Genomic DNA, 25,303 nt, shown 5'->3' on the forward strand with positions numbered 1-25,303 from the left:
TAAAAGAAATAATAATTACTCATTTTTACTTCAGTGAACATTTTTAAAAATTTGTTTCTGTATAGGTACATACCTTAAAGTCTTGACTACAAAGAAAAAGGGTTTATAAATAAATAAAAAAAAACTTTTTTTTAATAAATAAAAACATTTAAAATAAACAAATGTATAGGCTATTTTAATAAATAAGCGTCTAAAAAAATAAATGAAAGAACATTTAAAATAAACAAATAGGATTTAAGTAAATAATTAAATAAATAGGCTTTTTTAATAACCTAATGAATAAAAATAAAAAACAAATAAAATAAATAAACAAATAATGTAACAGGCCTTATAAGTAAATAAAAGAACATAAAATAAACAAATAAAAAAGCTTTTGAAATAAATAAAACCATTTACAATAAACAAATAGGCTTTATAAATAAATAGACTTAAGAAACAATACAAATCTAACAAACAAATAACTTATAGGCTTAAAAAAATAAAGAACATTTAAAGTAAACAAATAGGCTTTATAAATAAATGAATAAATTCACTGTTATTGCAAAAAAGTTGTTCATTAAACACACATTTTGTGACATTACCAATTATAGACTATTAAATTTAGCATGTATAAAATGTCCCCACTAACCATCAGGAATCGATAGAAATATGTTAGCCAATCAGAAAGCATGATGGTGGTTCTCTGCCAATAGTGTGAATGTTGGGTGGAGTTACCTGTTTGTTAGAATAATGTGAAAGATCTATCTTTTTTCATCTTTAAGATGCATTGTACACAACATTAGAGAATCAAAAGTAACAAAAATGGAGAAGAGAGACTTTCATTGCTACAGTGTTTATTTTCCCTCAGTCATTTGTAGCTGAATAGTCCGATAAACAGAATAAGTCTCTGAAATCTTTAACAAAATATAACCAATATTTACAATAGCTGTATTAAAAATACAAAAAAGTAGTTACAGACTTTGCCAGTTGTCTTTGTAAAAGACGTAGAAATACATGTGATTCTTATAGATTTGGCTGGGTAGAAACACAAGCGATACATATGAACTATCACAAACTCATGACATTCTAAGTAAAATATACTGTTATAAGCATTTACTGACCATAATTTGACCATCTATCATCTATGTAACAGCTATAATTTATATATTCTTGACTACAATCTCTTGCTTCTGAAAATCTGTGCAACAATTCATGATTTGTGCCATACACTCGGATAGTCGGAAACAATGGTACTGACAGATAAAATTAAATAAAATACAAAACATAAAATCTTTTCAAACAGGAACTTGTGGGAACATTTGGAAAGTTTTTAGGAGCACGATCAGGCATGTTAAAATGACCATATACTCATGAGTAACATAAAAACACTGATATCAGCACAGAGAAGACGTCTGAGACGATTGAGGTTTGTGAGAGGCAGCTGCTCAGTCTTTTCTTTATGTCTTCAAGTGTCCCTCTGTGATTGATTTCAACACTCCCTCTCACACGCACGACACACATACAGATTCTTTAACACGTGACTAAAGTAACATTGCAGATTAAAACTTCAAATGAAATAATACTGTTTCTATGGTTTTGTAACACTGATATTGCATCATGTGCAACACCTCTTATCATGCTATACTTGAGACGGTGTGCTTCATTTGTTCCTTCTTGTCTTTGTTTTGCAGAACTTATGTTAAAAGTGCCAACATTTCATCTGCTCCTATCCTTTCACAGTGATCTCCATGAAGGTCCAAAATGCACTGCTACAGTTTAGTCCATGGCAATGATTTCATATCAACTGTCATATGAATGTCGTCAAACTTTGGGACAGAGATGCGAAGTGTCTCTTATTAAACTGCAGATATTTGCTCGGTTTCTGTAGAGGAAAAAAAAGACAAAATATAAGCTTGATTTATTATTTCAATATATATATATATAAAAAAAAAAAATAGTCAAAAGTAACATACAGTTTTAACAGATGGATAGATATTGTGTCTCATGATCAGGGTTATTACTGTTAAAACTACAACTGAAATTTAAAAATCTTGAAAATCTCATTACTTGAAATTTAGCAGACAGACAGACAGATAGATGGATAGACAGATGAAAGATAGACAGATAGAGATAGAGAAATAGACAGACAGACAGATAGACGGACAGACAAACAGATGATAGACAGACAGACAGATGGGATAGATGGATGGATGGACAGACGGATGGATGGATGGATGGATAGATAGCCAGATAGACGGATAGACAGACAGATGACAGGCGGATGGGATAGATGGGTAGACAGACAGACAGACAGGCAGATGAAAGACAGAAACAGACAAATAGAGAGATAGAGAAATAGACAGATAATAGATAGATAGACAAACACATGATAGACAGACAGACAGACAGACTGGCAGATAGACAGACTGACAGATGATAGACAGACAAACAAACAAACAAACAAACAAACAGATAGACAGACAGACAGACAGACAGACAGACAGACAGAGGGACGGACGGATAGATGGATGATAGACAGACAGATGGACAGACAGACAGGCAGATGATAGACAGACAGGCAGACAGATAGAATGGATGGATGGATAGATAGATGGATAGACAGATAGATACAGACAGACAGACAGATAGATAGACAGACAGACAGATGAAAAGACAGAAAGATAGAGAGATAGAGAAATAGACAGATAATAGATAGATAGACAGATGATAGACAGACAGACAGACAGACTGTCAGATAGACAGACTGACAGATGATAGACAGACAGACAGACAGACAAACAAACAAACAGACAGACAGACAGACAGACAGACAGACAGACAGACAGACAGACAGACAGACAGACAGACAGACAGACAGACAGACAGACAGACAGACAGACGGACAGACAGACGGACGAACCGACAGACGGACGAACAGACGGATAGATGATAGATAAACAGAGACAGACAGACAGATAGATGGACAGACAGACAGACAATAGACAGATGGATGGATGGATGGAAAGACAGACAGACAGAGAGACAGACAGATAGATGGATAGATGACAGACAGATGATAGACAGACAAACAGATAGATAGGCAGATAGAGAGATAGACAGACAAACAGATGGTAGACAGAGACAGACAGACAGACAGACAGACAGACAGACAGACAGACAGATGATGGGATGGATGGATGGATGGATAGATAGATAGATAGGTGATAGACGGATGGGATGGATGGATAGATGATAGATAGATGGATAGATAGACAGACAGACAGATAGATAGATGGATGGATGGATAGACAGACAGACAATAGACAGACAGATGGATGGGTGGATGGATGGATAGATAGACGGATAGATGATAGATAAACAGATAGAGAGACAGACAGATAGATGGATAGATGACAGACAAACAGACAGATAGACAGACAGACAGATAGATGGACAAACACAGATAGAATTTTAAATAATAACAATTAATAAAAACTATATAAACATACATAAAAAACTATAAAAATGACAAACAACAAAATTACAGCAACTTCAAAATTAAAATCTAAAAAAAAAATTGATTCAAAATATTAATAAAAACTATAAAAGAATCTCAGTGATACTAAAATAATGCTGCTCATTAACAATATGAATTATTTATTGATTTTTTTTATTTTATTTTATCGATTATATTTAATTCAATAAACTCACAATATAAATAATAAAATATTACAATTTTAAGATGAGTAATTGTTAATCTACCTATTTCTTTCTTGGCTGTTATTTAATAAGTTGAATGACTATCCAAACAATAAATGAAATAAAGGTATGCATACTGTTAAAATTATACAGATTTATGGTGTATCTCTAGCAGATTTTACCACTCCAGCTGTTAGTTTTCACCTATTTCATTCATTTAATTGGAATGATGTTTTGCTGATATTTTTATAGTAATTACTTCACAATCAAATACTCACCCTCCGGTTGTGTTCGTCGTGGTGACTGGCAGTGGTTGTATGCTGGCAACCTACTGGATGGGTGAAGTGGAGGAGGATCACATGACCTTTTAAGGAATCGAGACCTCTGCAGAGCCGCTGTGTAGTCTGGTGGGCGTCGCCCATGCGCATGACTGTGGGTGTCTGACTCAGCCAATGACAGAGCAGTATAACCAGGTGGTGTGGGCGGCGGCTCTCTAAAGCGTCCCTCCCTCCGACTCGGAGTAGTCTTGTTTGTGTTTGGAGTCTCATCTTTTCCACCTCTACGTTTTATAGTTCCTGTGTCTCCTTCTAATTCATCACCCCAGTAACCAGTAGGTGTGGTCGCGTGACTACGTCCCATTCCTTCTGACAGCGTCTCCCAGCTGCGATTGTCATAATAACCCACACGCTGTGGGATACTTTGGATGTTGTCATGGGAACCACTGGAGCAGGACGTCCAGCTCCCACGGCCACTGTCTGCTGCATCCAATGACGCACGGTCACACTGATCCTGAGTCAAGGAGTAGGATCTGAGAGGAAGACATATAGAGAGACTTTAAAAATAAGGTACTAGACCATTTGTATTAACTGAAGACAGATTTTTTTTTTTTACTTTTTAGGTACTTTTATACATACAGTACTAATCAGAAATTTTTAAACAGTAAGATTTATAATGTTTTTAAAGAAGTCACCAAGCCTGTATCTATTTGATCCAAAGTAAAGCAAAATAGATATATTTTTTAGTATTTAAAACAACAGTTTTCTGTTTATATTTTAAAATGTAATTTGTACCTGTGATCAAAGCTATATTTTCAGCATCATTACTCCAGTCTTCAGTCACACGATTCTTCAAAAATCATTCTAATATGCTAATTTGCTGTTCAAGAAACATTTATTAATATTATTATTATCAATATTTAAATAAGTTGAGTACATTTTTTTCAGGATTCTTTGATGAATAGAAAGATCCAAAGATCAGCATTTATCTAAAATAAAAAGCTTCTTTTTTTTTAAAGAAATTATAGAAATTAATACTTTTATTTAGTAAGGATGCTTAAAATTCTACTCAGCTGTTTTCAACATAATAATAGTACATGTTTTTTGGGAAGCAAATCAGAATATCAAAATGATTTCTGAAGGATCATGGAGTAGATTAATGATGCTAAAAATTCAGCTTTGAAATCACAGGAATAAATTACATTTTAAAATATATTCTAATAGAACCGTTATTTTAAATAGTAAAAATATTTCAAAATTGTACCGTTTTTGCTGTACTTTAGATCAAATAAATGCAGGCTTGGTGAGCAGAAGATACTTCTTTAAAAAAACATTAAAAATCGTACTGTTCAAAAACTTTTGACTGGTAGTGTATATGCATGTAAAACCTCTTACCCCAGGCTTATTTGGTCAGGTTCAGCTCTATGTGTGCTGAGTGGGTGTGCAAGCGTATGGGGTTGAGTATGTGTGTGGTCATCAACCATGATGAGATCAGAGGAGGAGGAGCTTAACAAGCTCAGTTGATCTGATGCTTCACTCACCACTAATTGTGGGGCTATAAAAAAAAACAAACATAAAATATAGCATTAAATATCTGAGAATTTATTATACTGTAGAAATGTGAATCAGAGTTCATTTTGAATCAAGTAAATCAATTAAAATGAAAAAAAAAAATATATATATATATACATTTTACATCTATAGAGTAACCAATACTCTATAGATGCTCCAAACGCTATTTTTAATAATCTGTCATCTTAATCAGCTGATACAGTTTTTCAAAGCTTTTCTTGGCTCTGTCATTTATAAGCTCTTTCAGTAGCAGTGGTCTACTAAAAGCCTCAAAGGCATCAGGGCTAAAGTGGACAGAACAAAGACCAGGGACTTTAGGAAGTTTTATTCCTCCAAAGGCATCTTGCCATTCTTTTCTCCTCTTCTTATCACTAGGAAGAGCTGTGAAGTCTCACATCGCTTCTCTTGTTGCCCTTTGACTGAAAATTACAACCAAAAGCCGCACAATGTGGTCATCGTATGAGTATTTTATTTTCCGAGTTGTGTTGAAGTAAAAATAGCAACAGGTAGCGGCAGTAGCTCAGAGTGCAACAATTTTACATCAAAATAATGGCGCTCCCATAATCCAAAAGATACATTCAAGGTTATATTCAGGTTTAGTACCTAGTTATTATACAGTTGAAATTAAAATTATTCAGCCCCCTTGACCTGCAAGATATTTTGCAGCGGAGAACAAAATTGTATGATACTCTTCAACAAAGTAATCAGCAAAATGTTAGAGAAAGTGTATTAATACACATTTGAGTGATTCTGAGAATGTTACATTAATGAATCATGATAGAATTCAAATTGGCTTGAAACATTAATTTTCAAAATGATTCAACCCACAAAAGTCAAATTTTGCGCAGAATCTTTTATTCTTTAAAACCACCAATAAACACTGCCTGAAAGTGCTTAGAAGCTTCTGTCAACTCTCTACTGCAATCTTGGCCCATTCCTCGTCTGAAAAAACTTCCAGATCACTGATAATCTTTGGCTTTCATATTGCCACTGCGTTCTTCAAATTCAACCGAATATTTTCAATGAGAATTAAATCTGGAGTCTGAACAGGCCACTTAAGAACATTCCATGACTGATCCCTGAACCAAAAATAAGTAGATTTGGATGTATACTTTGGGATGGCTGTCCTGCAGGAAAGTCCACTGATCATTAGCTTCAGTCTTTGCACCAAAGGAATCAAATTCTTGTCAAAATGGCCTGACATTTCAAAGAATCCATTATGTCTTTATTCTGTCATGATTTCCACTTCCAGCTACAGTAAAACAACCCCACAACAGGACTGATCCACCTCCAATTTGACGATGGAAATGGTGTTTGTCTGCTCATAAACTTTGCCTTTTTGCACCAGACATACCACTGATCCAAGTTCCAGTTTGGTCACATCACTCCATAAAACATTCTACCAGAACTCCACAGGTCTACCTAAATAAATTTTAGCATGCTCAAGTCAGCCTTTTTGTTCTTGGTCAAGAGTGGTATTCGACAAGATGCCTCTAGTGTTCTTTTTTTTAATACTGCATTGAAATGTTTTTCCTCCTTCCATCGGGTCAGCACATGCATGGGCTAAGTTTATGTATGTGTAACAGCTCAAGCTAATTCTGTTAATTAGAGTTTCTAAAGGCTTAATTGTGTTTTTGTCAGACAATTTTGTTCCCCACTATACAAATAAGTAACATAAAAACAGCAATGTTGAATAGGGGTTGAATAATTGACATAGCTGTTATTAAAAAAAACATAACTCAAAAATATGACATTTTATATTGACATTATCACTTTTAATATGCCAGTTAACTGCTACAGATGCAATTTTTATAAAACCCTGGATCTTCTGAAATTCTCCTGTATTTGAAAAGTACTGCAGTCTCTGAGGGGGTTGAATAATTTTGATTGCAACTGTATTAAATACATAGTAAAGACATGTAGTGCTACCCAATAGTCTTATACCGATTCCATACACATCATCAGTACATACCTTTTCTTGGTGTGGTGTGAGGTGAGGTACGTGGAGAGGAGAGCAGAGATGAAGTATTTGACTGGCTGTCCTCAGGTGGCTTTCGTTGTCTGTCCCGCCCTTCTTCTGAGAGAGACAAAATCTTATCAACAGACTGAGCACCTACATACACAAAAACCTCTCACTACAAACAAGACTTACAAGTCACCAGCAGAGGGTGCTCTAATATTACCAAAACTCAAATCATTTGTGTAGGTAAAACAAGAGAAAATTCTTACCAAATGGTGGTAAGTCTTTGCTAAGTGATTTCTTGCGACTATGATTTCCATTAGATTGCTGTGGAGTGGTGCTTCTTTGACCAACAGGAGATACATCCACTCGTCTCCTCTCACCAGAGTTCTTCAGTGCTAAAACCACAAGCGTAAACACATACAACTTTAACAGGGCCTTTTTTTGAAACCAAATGTGTGATTTTTTTTCTTTTTTTTAAATAAACAGAACAAAATGCGGTCTTTTTTAATTCTAGATCACTCGCACAAGAACTTTGTCTCTCAGAACAGTTCACTTCTTTACTATGCTATTTATCACATTTAGGTGTTTATAGTACATTACTTGTAATTTATGATACAATAATAAATATAACTGCAAAGCAGTAGTTGCAGGGCCAAGCACTAGGCAAGGGAACTGACCAACTGCAGCAAAGGGTAATTGAAGTCATTTTAAGGCGATTTTAGTCAAAATGGGGGAAAAAAATCATAAAAACAACCACCAGTAATTTAATCGGTTATCACTTTTGACCACAAGGTGGCACTGTCTCAAAATGTTTTGAGTACTTTCAGGTCATGGTCTCGATGGTACAAACAAAGTTTTGTAATGGTACACCAATGCACTGGTAAAAATGTAACATTTTATATCATAACACTCTATTGTAGTCAATTGCAATTTTCATGTCAATTATATTCATATATTACATTCACTTTGTTTAGGGGTTATAGACTTTTATATATGAGAAGAGAAAAAAATGACAGATGGCTGACATTGTTTGCATTTTTTTGCCACTTACTATCAAAATTTTGGCAATTGGGCATTAACGTATAGCCGGCACGCTATGTTTTCGAATTTCCTACGGTGGTTTCGTGTCGATAGGAGTAACGTTTTAATGATGTTTTCTAAGCGCTAAAATGCAACGTAGCACAAACCATAAAGCAAAACCTGGCATGTTTGGTATCTCTGGACTCAGCAAGAATTCAGGTGTCTAAAAAGGTGACTCCCATGAAAATAAGTTGATCACACCCAAAGTTTTAAGCATGTGAATATTTGATTTTACCACTAGGTGGCGCTGGCTCAAAACTTCTCAGACTCCTTCAGGGCATCGTGCTGATGACCCCATACCGAGTTGTGTAACTATACGTCAATGCTTTCGTAAAATATAGCATTTTACTACAAAATTTAAAATGGCTGACATGGGAAAAATGGGTACCATTCGACTTTTGGCCAAACCATTCAGAAGTAAGCAAATAAGCAGAATAAGCAAAAATACCCATTTTTTGTATCTCCTGACCACTAGGTGGCACTGTGACGAAACACTGCAGATAGTCTCAGGTCATTATTGTTATAAAACCATAGACTGTAAAAAATATGGACGTAGTGTCCATGACGTCACCCGTAGGTTTCTGAAGAGCGTTTTTGAAGCCTATAGTGGTCGGCCGTCGCCATCTTGGAATCGCGTCACTCCCGGATAATCAAAAATGGGCAAAAAGGCGGGACGTGGGTGGAGCTGGTTGCTGAAACCACGCCTGCTTAGCGCGACAGTGGTGACAGCAGTGGCAATTGGACTAGTGGTGGCACTAGACAGTTTGAGTTAGAGACTTCAAATTTGCTATGGTGACATTTAAAACTATTCTCTATCAGTGTGCCAAATTTTACAACTTTCCCGCAAGTGGTTCTATGGGCTGCCATAGATTAAATTCGGAAGAAGAACAACTAGCTACTGATAATCAATTACTTTTTTATCTCATTCATAATAATCAATGAAATCAAGGTGATAGCTTTCTAAAAGTGTGTGCAACTCACTGGAGCTGTTGGCGGGCTCACAGTGCAAAGAGAGTTCGTGGAGCTTGTCCTCATCACTCTCGTGCGAGTGCGTGTCCAGGTACTGCCGCACGCGTCTGCTCATCATCTCCACCTCATAGAGTTTTTTAGCGCTGAGAAAAGAGCTCCGCCTCCCCTTCCTCTTCCCACCCATTGTTCCGATGTCAGAGAGAGAAGAGCTGCTCACCTGACTTAGAGACCTAGACGCATTAGAACAAAAGACACAATGAATGTTAATGCAAAATGTCATTATTGAACAGTAGAAGTTAACGGGACGAGTATATGAATCAGCCGGAGAATTTTGTCTGGAAGTAACATGACCATTTTTAACATGCACAAAGAAAAGAATTGAGATAAGTGACTACTTTAGAAAACTACAGGTTAATGAAAAACTAGCATGTCTAGAAAGTAGGGATGTGCATGCATATTCAGGTACTCACTCTGCAACTAAGCCATCAACTATTAAAATACTACATCAAAATGATTTTCTTTTGCACTAATCAACCAGAAAATAAATAAATAAACTACTTTAAATACTACTTAAATATCTCCTATTATATATAAATAGATTACACATGCATTTCACTGATGTCATATTTTTAAAAGATTTAAAATATATATTTAAACTGGCATTGATGATGTAACCCATTGCATGCCCATTCCTACTTAAGTAGCGAAAATACTTTTATACAGCCATATAAATCATCGTTGAACACACTCGTAACAAAAATTCATGCTATTCCAGAGAATGACAATGAGCATTTAGGTGAAGGAAGTCAAAGATGAGATTTTACATACGCAGTGCAAATAAACAAACTAGTCTACCGGAGGAAGTGTAAGTGTGGTTTAGTATCACATAGCAAAAAAGTTAACAGAAAGCAAAAGAGAAAGAGAGAAAGACAGTAGCAGTCCCACTTACCCAAGACTTCTCCACTTTTTCTTCCTAAAACAGAGTGCCATGAAGTGTCAAAGAACAAGAAAATTAAGAGATTGAGTAAAAGGAGACATAAGACACTAGTGCTTAGACAGAGCAAAGGCCCCAAAACAAGAAGTCCAGTTAGACACCAAGCGCACAAATGACTGTAAGCAGAAACTATCAGCAATGGATATATGACACACTGTGCAAAAGACTAGCTCGGTTTCGCTAGTGAGTGCCTACTAGGGCTGCACGATTAATCGTTTTTAAACCGAAATCGCGATTTGAAAGGGTGCGATTTTCAAATCGCAAGAGCTGCGATTATTTCGATTGATTATCAAATGTGGTAACAAGCATATAAGTCGTTTTTGACAGGTCACTTCATGTGCATATTACGTCTTCATGCTTATATTACGTTTGTTGCAGAGTTTAACCAATAGGGGGCATTTTAACACTGCATGTAGAGACATGCACGGGACGTATTTTTCAGTCCCGCCTCCGCAGAAATATGTTGATCTCGGTCCGTTCCTACCTCGACATTCATGTTTGTTTTGTCCCGCTCCTGCCCGCATAAAAGTAACCTATATAGTTTTTTTTCAGTACATCAATTGAATTTACATGAAACAGTTTTGTAACATCTCGTAAGTTTCACAAAACCCCAGCATAAACGTTCCTGATAAAATATTTGTTATATAGGCTAAGCATCAACATTCACAAACCACTGTTATTCTTAACAGAAGAGCAAGCATGAGCTACTGTGTGTATCCATATTAGAATGCAAGCAGACAAAGCTAAAGTTGACATCTCAGTTCATATGCGATCTCATAAAGCTCTAACACAATGAATATTATGCACAATGAATCTTTCACAATGTCTACACTTCGTATGTTTTAATTCGCGAGCACGCAATATTCAGCACTGCAAGAATGTTTGAGCAGTGAGTGGATTCTAACTTAAACACCTGACTGCCTATCCTTGTGCTTACTAATCATAGCTGTAAGTTGTATACTAGTTGTTCTTGCTGCTTTAGTGCAATAGATGAATAACAATATTTTGCTTTTTAGATATTTCTATTTTGCGGGGGTCCCGCGAATCATTTTATTTTCCCGCGTCCCGAACAGCCGCACTCGCCCATCAAGTTTTGTCTCGCGCCGCAGTCGGTTGCCTCGGGTCCCGCTATATACTCCCGTAGGAGTGCAGGTCTCTACTGCATGTACTGAGCAAATAACGTTAACGCCATTTGGAAAAGATGAGCGGGAGCAGCGGCTCAACTTCCCAACAAAGTGTCTCTTAATGTAGGTTATCATCAGTGTTTTACTGATGTAAAATTGTTTACAGTGTGTTTGGATTCCTAAAAGTTTAAGATTTTAATTATATTTTATTATAATATATATATATATATTGGTCTTTCTTTGGTGCTGTTAAAACCACCATATCAAACCTGTTGCTCTTTTATGAAATAGTAGTAAATCGCATTTTAAATCGCAAATCGCAATTTTGTTCAGAAAAATCGCAATTAGATTTTTTCTCCAAATCGTGCAGCCCTAGTGCCTACATAGAGAACATCTTAAGGAATCACAGATACAGTTGAAGTCAAAAAGTTTACATACACCTTGCAGAATCTGCAAAATGTTAATTATTTGACCAAAATACATGTTTTTATTTTTTATTTAGCATTGACCTGAATAAGATATTTCAAATAAAAACGTTTACATAGTCCACAAGAGAAAATACTAGTTGAATTTATAAATGTTCAGAAGTTTACATATGCATGTTTCCTAATACTGTGTTGTTACCTGAATGATCCACATTGTTTAGTGATCATTAGTTGTTCATGAGTCCCTTGTCTTTTCTTCAGAAAAATCCTTCAGGTCCCACAAATTTGTGTTTTTTCAGCATTTTTGTGTATGTGAACCCTTTCTAACAATGACTGTATGATTTTGAGATCCATCTTTTCACACTGAGGACAACTGAGGGACTCGTATGCAAATATTACAGAAAGTTCAAACACTTGCTGTAGCTTCAGAAGGAAAAATGATGCATAAAGAGCCGGGGGTGTAAACTTTTGAACAGAATGAAGGTGTGTACATTTTTCTTATTATTTTCCCAGAAGACAAAATAAGTTACATTTACCCTGATCTTCAAATTCAAAAAGTTTTACAGCTGTGGACCATTCAGGTAACAACACAGTATTAAGAATCAAGTGTATGTAAACTTCTGAACAGGGTCATTTTTATAAATTCAACTAATTTTTTCTCTTGCGGACTATATGTAAATGTCTTTCATGTGAAATATCTTATTAAGGTCAGTACTAAATAAAAAAATAACATGCATTTTGTATGATCCCTCTTATTTTAGTAAAATAATTAACATTTTGCAGATTCTGCAAGGTGTATGTAAACGTTTGACTTCAACTGTAGGTATCTTAGTTACACTGCCTTAGATATGTATCTTTCATGTAAACAGCAAACACAGAACGCTTTGGAACAAATGGAAAGTTCCTTGAAAATGTTGAACAAGGTGAAAAGAATTTTCAGTTTTGCTTAATACTGATGAATGATGTTAAAAAAAAAAATCTTACATTTTTTTTATTTTTATGCTTTATATGAAGTCTCCTGTATAGAGCACTATTTGCATGCCATGTACTTGCCCATGTAGTGCATTTCAAATCATTCACTAATAAGGTTGTATTTCCTGTGCGGGGAACAATGCAGCTCAGCAAGTTTAAAAAACAGCTAGTGTGTTTTTGTAATTTATCTCAAGGTTTTATTGATTGGTTGTGTGTACGAAATATCACAGCTGAATAAGTGAGTGTACCTAGTCTTAAAAAGCAATGCAGGGTCCATGGTGATGGAAGCCATTCGAACCACGTGTCTGATCTCTCGCGCAATCATCCTCAACTTCTCAAAATTCACCAGACCGTCCACCTTGGAGTTGTTTCCTATAAGCACACGTTTGACAGATTAACATTTCATATTCAAAACAAATCCCAAATGTTTAGGCAATGGGAAAAGAGTAAGGTTTAAGTTACCCTCATGGAGGAAGGTGAGGTCTTTCTTAATGACAGGAAATAGAGGGATGACTGGCGGCTGCAGGTTGTGCTTGTTGAGGAGGTTGCGATATTTGGCCATATTGCGAGAAGGGTCGAAAACATCCTGTAATTCTGCAAGAAGCTTCTCATATTTTCCAGGCAACCGTTCCCATGTAGATCTCAACCGAGAAACAGGCGCTAGATTGAACCCACTGCAAAAGATAAACAGGTACACTTTAAGGGTAAGTTCACTCAAAAAACTAAAATTCTGTCATTATTTACGTTCCAAAACCGTAAGACCATGAATTGACACACAAGAGAATAAAAATTGTCATTAATTGTTTTCTTTGGACATAAAAAGTATTCTCATAGCGTCATAACATTACGGTTGAACAACTGATGTCACATGGACTGTTTTAACAATATCCTTACTACCTTTCTGGGCCTTGAACGTGTCAGTTGCGTTGCTGTCTAAGCAGGGTCAGAAAGCTCTGGGATTTCATCAAAAATATCTTAATTTGTGTTTGTGAAGATGAACGAAGGGGTGAACTGTCCCTTTAATAGACACATAAACTCTACCTGATTATAGCGAACATGGAGTTGAAGTTCTTGCAGTCACGGCAGTGAAGGGCAATCTTTATAAAGTGCTTGATGATCTTCACTCTTTTGGCCAGGTTGGTTTCTAGTACTATTTCTATGGCAACCCAGAAGGTCTCCTGGTTTACAAGACCCTCAAAGTTGCGCAAGTTGGTGGGAGGCTCTTGTGGATGAAGCTTGAAGAGGTCACTGATGTAATCTGTTGGTTCGATGCTGGAGAAGAGCAGATAGTTTCGTGCCGACAGCTGATTGGCTATTTCCATGGAGCTCAAGGACAACAAAGGGACCACAGATTCTCGCTGCATCTCCTGTGCTTCCACATCCGAACACAGTGTCTCTGTCTCCATGTTGCTCTTCAGGTAGTACCTAACAAAACAAGAAGAAAAAACAGCCATCTCATATAAAAGCAAAACACCACAATCACCAATTCTTTTAAAATTGAGCTTAAGACCAAACCTGGCACTCAGCTGTATCCTATCAGCCAGTTTAGACAGTTGATCAGGTAGTCGTCTCTGTTTGATAACTCCCTCCTGTGTGACTGACACCTCGCAGAGCGAATAGGCTTCAGGACTTACAGTCAAGCCAAACTCTCTCATCGCCTGATTGGCTGCCTCTCTTGCTGTGGTGTCCCTATTGATCAGGAAGTAACGACTTTGCTGGTCTGCCTTGAAAACACGCAGCACCTGGTCTTGCAATTCTGCGGATGAAAGAAGTCAACAAACAAACCATAAAATAACGGTCTGAGAAGTATGTAAACCTCAATCAGAACTAGGATCCAAACATTCCTGCATAGCACAGACTACATGCAACTTCTAGAACTATATTAGGTAAACGGACAAGGTAGATGCTTATGAGGAAGATGTAACATTCAGATGAAAAGAGAAGGAACCCTAATAACAAAAGAGGAGACAAAGAGGTTAACTGGAGATCCAGATCAAGCAGAAGTCAGAGGAGGCGTCTTGACACTAATAAAAATATAATATGTACAAACAACTAAAGCTATACAATCAGAGTGAAGTAGAGGTGATATGGAGACAAAGCGATTTCTGCAAAAGACAAAACTTTGAGTTTAATTGGAAAGTAGAGCTGTCAAAAGTACAGGTTCTTCAGTAACATGTTGATACTGAAATAAAAACAACGTTACCACAATATCCAAACACAATCACACAGCTAAGATTTATCCAATTTGACATATATGTGTCAATGATAGGGTTATGTGATAGAAAGAATTAAATAGTGTGTATTTGCTAAACAGTTTATTGTTTTTACTTTCACAATTACTTTAGAACTTGCAATGTTTTTTTGAAAATGTTAAGAAGCAATGTTTACTTTCGGAAATACTTTAAGACAATGCTAAGCATAAACAGAAGCTACAGAAAGAAGGTTGTACATAAAGACAAAGCAGTAAGAGTAGAACATCAATCAAAGTCTGAAAAAAGAAAGATAATTTAACTACACGACTTGGCCCAGGGGCAAGTTTAGCAGATGGCACAAAGAATATCAATCTACACAGACAGGCCACTGAAATAAACCAGAGACAATGTAATAAAGTGTGGATATAGTCCCATGGCCTTTAAACATTTAATTTGACCCAGAGCATGAGTCAGGCTTGCCAGACAACTGGCAAAACATAGTCTATTGGCAAAAAAAAAACAAATGGCAACAGTGTTGCTACACCCCTTTTAACTTTCTAGAAAATGAGAACTTCACATAAGTCTTTTTTTATCAACAAGTGACAGATTATCCATGGTGATGCCATTGTGTGAAAACATTGCCACTGACTCAAGTTCGCAAAAATTAAAATATCTGTAGAGGAGCGACACTATATAGACTAAAAAGATCAGCAGAACAGAGAGAAGGAAATACATTCAAGTAGATAAAACTATTACATATTTTGAGAGAGAGACGGGCAATTATGCAAGACAGGTATCTAGAAGACGAACAGCTATCTAGAGAGACGAGTGGAACTATACGAGAGGTGTCTAAAAAGACGAGCAGGACCGCAGCAGTGCACAAATACTCACGAGTAAATCCAGGTGCTGTGAGCAAGGAGAGGGTAGCGGGATCATTAGTACAATCACACAAATTTAACAAAAGGAAAGGAATATAAAAAGCAGCAGATTGGAAGGCATTTATGAGCAGAAAATTATAGCGAAGGTGCTGTATTAAGAACATAGCCAGGTCATGTGCAGCATTATATTGTATGTTAAAATACAGTTATTAACAGTTATTAGGTTTGAACAATCGTCTAAACAAAAGCTGTGAAGTTCAGAAGGTGCTATGCAAATCAAAATCATTATTTTTGTGTGTCTAAGTGTTTATATATAGTTAAAGTCAAACGTTTACATACACCTTGCAGAATCTGCAAAATGTGAATTTTAGCAAAATAAGAGGGATTGTACAAGATGCATGTTATTTTTTATTTAGTACTGAACTGAAAAAGATATTTCACATTAAAGACATTTACATATAGTCCTCATGAAAAAAATAGTTTACATACACTTGATTTTTAATACTGTGTTGTTACCTGAATGATCCACAGCTGTTGTTTTTTGTTTAGTGATAGTTGTTCATGAGTCCCTTGTTTGTCCTAAACCGTTAAACTGCCTGCTGTTCTTCAGAAAAATCCTTCAGGTCCAACAAATTATTTGGTTTTTCAGCTTTTTAGTGTATTTGAACTAGTGGTGGGCCGTTATCGGCGTTAATGTGCTGCGTTAACGTGAGACTCTTATCGGGCGATGAAAAAAATATCGCCATTAATCTATTCTTTAAAGTTGGGTTGGGAGCTGGGTCTAAACTAAGCAAACTGTATACCTAGCCGAATTGCACTGTAGGGGGCGAGAACGAGTCTTCGAACCTGTGTGTATGCCTACTGTGAAATTACCACATCAAACGAGACGTGCTAACATGGATGGCAGGGGCGTTGCTAGACCCTTTTTACTGGGGCACGTGCCCCAGTGAAAATATGCTGTGCCCCAGTAAAATCTCAAATTTGAGTTATAATTTACTTTGATAATCCCGAAATAAAGACATTAAACTATATGCAACAACTAAATTGACGCTTCTAAAAGCAACGCAGTTTAATGGAAGACTATGCACACAGATATCCATGCCCGTGCGCGTCTGTGTATTTAACTGCAAAGCGCACATCGCGCAGCCTTTTACGCAGAAGTACATGCAGTGTAGGAATAGTTGGTTACACAAGTTTGTATAGTTAATTGTGTTGTAAATGCAATTGTTAAGCAGTTTGTGATGCATTTTGGAAACAGGAGATGAGCCCCTGGTCTAATGCGCCACCTGGCTTGAGAAACCCGTTCTCAAAGACTTACTTTTAGTCATTATTTGGGTAGCACACATATTCTGAATGCTTTTGGCAGAATTCAAATTAGCCATTTTAATCTAGATTAATTCCAAGAGTACAATGAGATTAATCTAGATTTAAAAAAAAAAATCTATGCCCACCACTAATTTGAACCCTTACCAAGAATGACTGCATGATTTTGAGATCAATGCTTTCACACTGAGGACAACTGAGGGACTCCAGAAGTAAAAATTATGCATTAAGAGCCAGGGGTGTACACTTTTGAACAGAAAGATGTGTACATTTCTTATTTTGCCAAAATATCTTTTTTTTTTTTTAAGTACTGCCTTTCAAAAGCAACAGAAGATACTTACATATTACCCAGAAGACAAAATAAGTAAAATTTACTTCAAATTCAAAAGTTTACACCCCCGGCTCTTAATGCATTGTGTTTCCTTCTGGAGCATCAGTGAGCATTTGAACATTCTGTAAAAGTTGCATATGAGTCCCTCAGCATAAAAAGATAAATCTTCTAAACATGCAGTCACTGTTTGAAAGGGTTCAAATACACAAAAATGCTGAAAAACCACAGAATTTCTGGGACCTAAAGGACTTTTCAAATGAACAGCGGGCAGTTTAACTGTTCAGGACAAACAAGAGACTATCACTAAACAAACCAAAACAAAAAAAAAACAGCTGTGGATCATTCAGGTAACAACACAGTATTAAGAATCAAGTGTATGTAAACTTTTGAACTGGGTCATTTTTATACACTATTATACAACTATTATTTTCTCATGTGTGTGTTATATATATATATATATATATATATATATAGAGAGAGAGATAGAGAGAGAGAGAGAGAGAGAGAGAGAGAGAGAGAGAGAGAGAGAGAGAGAGAGACACACAAACAATAATATACACACATATACAGTATAAACACACACACTACTGAGATTAGATATATCATTATATTCTATTAATATCTTATGATGATTTTTAAGTATGCATTCGCATATTCTGTATGCATTTACCTGGTGGTTGTGTACTGTAGTCAATAATACGTTGTTGGCCTTGGGCCAGGTCAGGGTTACTGGATGAAAGATTTCCACTGACTGCCATAGTGGGCTGAGTCTGTTTGTTCTGCCGTAATCCCACAATGCTGTCATCCTGAGTCTGCCCTAACCCGAGGTCACTATACAACAAAAGCACAATGACTCAGCATGACTCGGTAGGAGTTGAACATTAATCAGAAATTAACACATACGTCAAAAACAGTGGATTTGAAATTTGTACTGACGTCATTCTCTTTCAGGATTCGAAAGTCAGCAATAGTGTCAGAAAAAGAGTTTGTGTACTTGTATACCTGTAAGGTTTCTGAGGTAGGATGCTCATGCGTGTCTTGTCTAGAATCTTCATGAGTTTGTTTCGGCCGCCAACAGTATGTGCTTTGACCTTCTTGCTGACTTTTTCTTGACCTATTACATCAGAACCAGCCCCAAGTTCAGGTACAGAATAACGGCTATTTTTCTTTCCATCACCAATCTTTGGAAGATGAGGAACACCGTTTTTTCTTTCCTCTGCTACCCTGGCCACCAGCTCCTTGAAGACTAAGGAAGAGTGAAAGTGAGTAGTAGTTAAAAAAAAAAAAAAAAAAGATATTTATCAACAGCCTGTGTTTATTGGAAGGTGTAGCAATCTCAGGTATGAATCTCACCCAGGAGGTTGGTTTTGACACTCATACAGAGCTGCGTATTGTTTTTGAGAATTTCAGTTGCTTTGGACAACTGCACATTCTCAAACGTCTGCCCATTCACCTCCAATATCTGCATGAGTGTGAAAGATGAGAAAAAAAGCGTGAAGAATATGCTTCAGCATCTTAACACTGCTTTATACTGAGGTTTCAAAGGTGTCACCTGGTCTCCACGTTTAAGCCCTGCTTCCTCTGCTTTGCTACCAACTTCAACGCTGCTGATAAAGAGACGCGTTCCTCGTTCGGCTCCTCCAATAAGTGTGAAGGGCAGGGGCATCTCTCGAGCAGGCCTATTTATAGTAATGACTCTGGGTTTGGCTTTAGCAGCACAAGCTATGTTGAGCAACCGCAACTGACCTGTCATTTTCTGTTTGGATAAACAGAGGAAGTTAGTAATGAAGCTTGCCTGATAAAGTGATAACTAATGCATTTTATATGCTGCATTAAAGTAATGCTTACATACCTCCCTTTCCAGATTGCTCTGGAACTCCTCCAAAAAACTGGTCATATCAGGATCTCCTTCAAAGTCACTAAAGTGATTGTTAACCCATAACAACACAACTCGAGTTACCTGATTAGAGAAGAGAGGGAGAAACCATGAGTCCTGTCTAGCTGAATCTTAAAGGGTTAGTTCAGCTCATGATTTACTCACCCTCAAGGTGAGTATATGACTTTCGTCTTTCAAATGAATCCAATCGGAGTTACATTAAAAAAAGTCTTGGCTCTTCCAAGCTTTATAATAGCAGTGGGTGGGTGTTTTTGTTAAATAGTCCAAAAGAAATCCAATAAAGTGCATCCATCTATAATAAAAAGTGCTTTGCACGGCTCCTGGTGGTGAATACAGGCCTCCTGTAGTGAATTGATGTGTTTTTGTAAGAAAAATATCCATATTTAAAACATTATACAGTTTTCTTTAGCTTGCGCTAACTATCACACATGCAAGCCGCTCCGAGCAGATGACAGAGGGCGTATGCGTAGCGCACCCCCCGTATGAGACACTTCTTATTATGGATGGAAGCGCTTTATTGGATTTCTTTTGGACTGTTGAACAAAAACACCAACTTACTGCCATTATAAAGCTTGGAAGAGCCAGGACATTTTTAATATACTTCGATTGGATTTGTCTGAAAGAAGAAAGTTATATACACATAGGATGCCTTGAGGGTGAACTAACCCTTTAATGTGTGTTTCTTAATAATAATAAAAAAAAGACATATTCAATCACACTACCTTGTCCCGTAAACTGGGGTCATTGAACCAATCCAGAAGTCTCTGTCCCAAAATCAGAGGACTAGGCAAGAAGGTACGATAGGTCAACAGGAAGTCCTCAATATAGGTAGGGTCGACAACTGAATGATCCTCCACTAAGTGCTGCATCAGCCTTTCAGCAGTACCCTAAAAAAGAACATCAGATTTTTCTTTTAAATGACCACATTTAAAGATCTTCTTTTCTGGTAAACTAAGTACTAAAATATTTAGCAACAAATAAAGCAATGAATTAATTTAGGCTTATTAATTGGTCTGACTAAGTAAAAAAACCAAACATTACAGTTCAAACATTTGAGGTCAGTAAGATTTTTGAATGTACCTTATGCTCTCCAAGACTGCATTTATATTGTGAAAAATATTGTATAATATTATTACAATTTAAATGAACTTTTCTATTTTAATATATTTTAAAATGTTTCTGTCATGGAAAAGCTGCATTTTCAGCAGCTTCAGTCTTCAAAGTCTTTAGTGTCACTTTGGATCAATTTATTGCATCCTCAGAAGAAAAAAAAAATGTGGAGGGGATATTCAATAGTTCTGTGGGCTATTACATTCTCATAAAAAGTCAGAGATTAAAAATAGACCAGATTCATCAATTTCTAGACAGTAAAGTCAAAATCTGATTTCCCAATCGAGTACTTCTTCAAGCCAGTCCGATTTTTCCAAAAGACAAAAATACCTTGACAACAATGTGTCCCTTGCGGGTGCCTGTCCGGTCGAGTTCTCTGTGTTCTTTTACCATGACGATTTCTCCTTCCTCTTCCACACGCTGTGTGTTTTGCTCAACCTGATTCAGAATGCAGCAGTAGTCCTGCTGGGCAATACACACAAACTACACACACACACAAAATGCTAACATTAACTGGTGTTTTTTTTATATCAACATTTTATACATAATTTGTGTTACAAATAAAACTTGTTAGAAGCTTTTTAAAAGGGGTCATGAACTGAAAACTAAAATTAGCTTGATATTTTGACATATAAGAGGTTTAAAAACTCAAAACTTTCTCATTAGTCTAAAAACAATTTATATTGAAGACAATCAGCCGCAGTTCTATGCAGAAACCAAATAAAAAATATGGCTCTGAAGACAAGATGCTGTGCAGTGCTAAGTTGTGGAAAAAACAGTCTTTGATTCCCTTCCTTCTGATCCCAGTATTAGGAAAATGTGGATGAACTTTATTTTAATCCCAGAGCACGTCTTAAAAACTTGGTCCTTTGTTCACTTTATTTTACCGCAGATCTGTTTACAAACAAGGAACAATTGATGCAGAATTTTCAGAAAGATTGAAATTAAAAGACGATGCTATGCGACTATATTGAATCTGACAGTAATGTCGCAACACACAAGTGTGAGTAACTGTTTTTATTATGTGGTCACTAATTCCTTTATCTGTTATTACAGATCATTTGATATGTACTGAGTATTTATGTGTTTTGAACCTTAATCACCGCAGCGTCCATCTATGAGTAATTTAGGCTGTCAAACATACACAACTGTTAGCCAATCATAGCAGAGGGCGTTTACTTCAGAGTCTACAATCTGCCACACCTATTCAAACACAACTTTTTAATGAGGTGGGTCAAAACAGGACAGAAAATAGTCTATTTCTTATAAATTATGATGTTTTTTGATGTAAAATCTTATAAGAGGACCTCAGAGAACAGTACAAAATAATGAAAAAGGGCAGTTCATCACCTAGGATAGATATTTTATTCAAATAAAATTGCATTTCTAAACTAAAACACTAAATTTAGATGAACTGTTGGATAACTAGTTCACAATTATTCCTATCCTTAGTAGACAAACAGTCTTACCTGACAATCGTCCACTTTGGTCCTCATGACTCCAGTCATCAGCTGTTTCTCCATAGAAGGGGAGACACCAAAACTTCCACCCATACACACACTCTCACTGCCGCCGTCTGAATAGATCACCTCTACTGCTCCATTCAGAATGACTGACCATGAGTCCAGCTAAAATACACACACATTTGCCTGTTATCAGCCGAAGTCAAATGTAGCGATGAATTGCTATAATGGGTCCCGTCTCACCTCTTCACCGTGGTTAAGCACGATAGTTCCGGCCCTCTCCACGACCGCAAACACCATGACGGCACAGAGCTCCCTCCGCACCGAAACACTCAGACTGGCAAATGCCGGAAGCTGCTGTACAAACTCCAGCAACTGCTCTGTATTCAGAAAGAGAATGGGAAAACGAAAGCGAAAGTGTAAATGAAAGTAGCACAGTGAATTTCCCATCACTGAATAATTCAAAGCACAAAAGTGTACCAATGTCATCATCTGTACGGTCCATAGGATCTTTCTCTAGACAGTCTCTCACGATATCTCGACTCATAAGAGGGTCCGTTCCCCTTCCTACGTCCTCGTCATCATCATCCTCATCCGAGTCAACCGCTGTTTCAGGAAGCCCACTCAGATCCATGTCTCCACATTCACTTTCAGTGGCCTGTGAAATAAATCACCTGAGTATGAATTTTCAGCTGATGATGTTCATAGACATTTATGGCTGACATATGATTTGCAGTATATCAGCTTTCTGTTCTGCGTTTACAGATGGTTTGTCGGTACACAAGTCAGTGTGTGTGGTGTGTATTGGTATTCTGAGCCAACTGTGTTTGTAAATGCGATGGATATTTGTGTGTGTATGTGAAATGCTGATCTGTGGATCAAAAGGTATGTGTGCTTGAGAACTGACATGAATAGGTTATGGAGAGGTGACAGATGGACCACAGAGGAGGGTGGGGGAGTCCTCTGGATAGGATTTAAATGTGTGTGAGTGTGTGTGTGTGTGTGTGTGTGTGTGTGCCCCAGATGTTCACAATAAATCTGTCAGGATGCGTCTCTGTTGCAGTGTGTGTAAGGAGATTGCTTTCTAGAGGGATAGAAACTCAGAGTCTCTTATCACCTGGTAAATATCTGATAGGCTGCTACTTCCTGAATCGCTGGCGATGCTGGAACGTGATTGGCTGGTAGTCATATGGGAGTGGCAACTGTCAGAGGGGTGAAGCTTTGAGAAGTCGGCAGGAAGCTGCAAGAGAAACATATACTGTTACAAAAAGAATCATAAACAAACAAGCATGTTTAAAAACATAAAATAATAGATTTTAGGTTCAAATGTACACTATCAGTCAAAAGTAAAAATTTTATTTTCACCAAGTCTGCATTTATTTGATCCAAAGTACAGCAAAAACATTACATTTTTTTTAAATATGTTTACTATTTAAAATAACTGTTTTCTATTTAAATACATTTTAAAATGTAATTTATTCCTGTAATTTTAAAGCTGAATTTTTAATCATCATTACTCCAGTCCCAAGATCCTTTAGAAATCATTCTAATATTCTGATTTGCTGCATTTATTATTATTTATTTTTTATTTATATATTATTTATTTACATTTATTATGTTGAAAACAGCAGAGTAGAATTTTTTAGGTTCCTTTGATATATAGAAAGCTCAGAAGAACAGCATTTAGCTGAAACAAAAATCTTTTGTAACATTATAAATATCTTTATAAACACTTTAATAATATTAAATTTAAAGCATCCTTGCTAAATAGAAGTGTTAAATTCTTTCCAAAAAAAAAAAAAACTGACTCTAAGCTTTTGAATAGTATAGTGTATAATATTACAAAAACTTTTTTCAGATAAATTCTGATCTGATGTTTCTTGAATAGCAAATCAGCATATTAGAATGACTTCTGAAGGATCATGTGACACTGAAGACTGGAGTAATGATGCTGAAAATTTTAAATTATATTCAAATAAAAAGCAGTTATTTAAAATAGTAAAAAAAAATATTTCACAATATTACTGCTTTTGCTGTACTTTGGATCAAATAAATGCAGGCTTGGTAAGCAAAAGAGACTTCTTTAAAAAACATTAAAAATATTTTCACTGGTAGTGTATATGAGGCAAATTTCATAGTTAAAGGAGTAGTTCACTTTCAGAACAACAATTTACAGATAATTTACTCACCCCCTTGTCATCCAAGATGTTTATGTCTTTTTTTCTTCAGTCGTCAAGAAATTATGTTTTTTGAGATAAACATTTCTGGAAATTTCTCCATATAATGGACTTAAATGGTGCCCCGATTTTTGAATCTTCAAAATGCAGTTTAAATGCAGCTTCAAATGGCTGTAAACAATCCCAGCCGACGAAGAAGGGTCTTGTCTACCGAAACGTTCGGTCATTTTCTTAGAAAAATGATATACCTTTATATACCTTTTAAGCACTAGGGCTTGTAGTGCGCATTCCCGACTTTACGTAATCACGTCGAAAGGTCACGCGTGACGTATGCGAAACTACAGACTCAGTGTTTACAAAGCGAACTTGAGAAGAGAGAAGTGCAACGCAATCAAATACTCTTTAGCAACAAGGTACAACAAAGTACAACGATGTCGGACGACTTTGAAGCTGGAGGAGCACATGAGATGGAGTTTTTCACCGTTTCCTACCTTTTTGAGCCGGAATACACAGACGATGAACTCTGTCAGAGAGAGAAAACTGCGACAGCCGCGGCGGCGACACAAGCCTCGGGCAGACCGCGTTCAAACGAGACGAGATGGTGGTGCAAGTGTGGAAAATGCCAGCTATTTCCAGCGGAGCAGGAATCTCAGTGCTGTCACGACTGGACCACATCTGTTCCACTGTTACAAACAATCAGCGAGTAAGGTGATGGGACTGCTTCAAGCATTCGCTGCGTTGCAGAGCACGGTGGACGCAGTACGTAAAGTCGGGAACGCGCACTACAAGCTTTAGTGCTGGATGAGTTTCAGTGCTTAAAAGGTATGTAAAAATGGCCGAGCGTTTCGGTAGACAAGACCCTTCTTCGTCGGCTGGGATT

General features: G+C 36.7%; 1 protein-coding gene across 5 annotated transcripts; it reads right to left on the reverse strand.

The window, feature by feature from the left end:
• Positions 1-816: 816 nt before the first annotated feature.
• LOC141316766 (rap guanine nucleotide exchange factor 2-like) lies at positions 817-23,497 on the reverse strand. Of its 5 annotated transcripts, none has more exons than XM_073832830.1 (23): positions 23,364-23,497; positions 22,727-22,904; positions 22,490-22,626; positions 22,253-22,411; positions 21,114-21,266; positions 20,396-20,560; positions 19,629-19,736; positions 19,329-19,532; positions 19,130-19,238; positions 18,779-19,022; positions 18,447-18,607; positions 16,136-16,150; positions 14,568-14,808; positions 14,094-14,477; positions 13,515-13,726; positions 13,301-13,424; positions 10,487-10,510; positions 9,550-9,767; positions 7,755-7,883; positions 7,498-7,599; positions 5,349-5,508; positions 3,957-4,486; positions 817-1,861 (listed from the first exon to the last, which is right to left on the reverse strand). In XM_073832830.1, exons 1-23 carry the CDS (start codon positions 23,433-23,435, stop codon positions 1,836-1,838), a joined length of 3,855 nt encoding a protein of 1,284 aa, XP_073688931.1. In that variant the 5' UTR covers positions 23,436-23,497; the 3' UTR covers positions 817-1,835. The 5 variants fall into 5 exon arrangements, with proteins under 5 accessions (XP_073688931.1, XP_073688930.1, XP_073688933.1 ...); XM_073832829.1 differs by having other exon boundaries at positions 7,498-7,602; positions 23,364-23,496; XM_073832832.1 differs by lacking the exon at positions 10,487-10,510 and having other exon boundaries at positions 7,498-7,602.
• Positions 23,498-25,303: the final 1,806 nt, after the last annotated feature.

Source organism: Garra rufa, unplaced genomic scaffold, assembly GCF_049309525.1.
Source record: "Garra rufa unplaced genomic scaffold, GarRuf1.0 hap1_unplaced_159, whole genome shotgun sequence".
In the NCBI taxonomy this organism is placed as follows: Eukaryota; Metazoa; Chordata; class Actinopteri; order Cypriniformes; family Cyprinidae; genus Garra; species Garra rufa.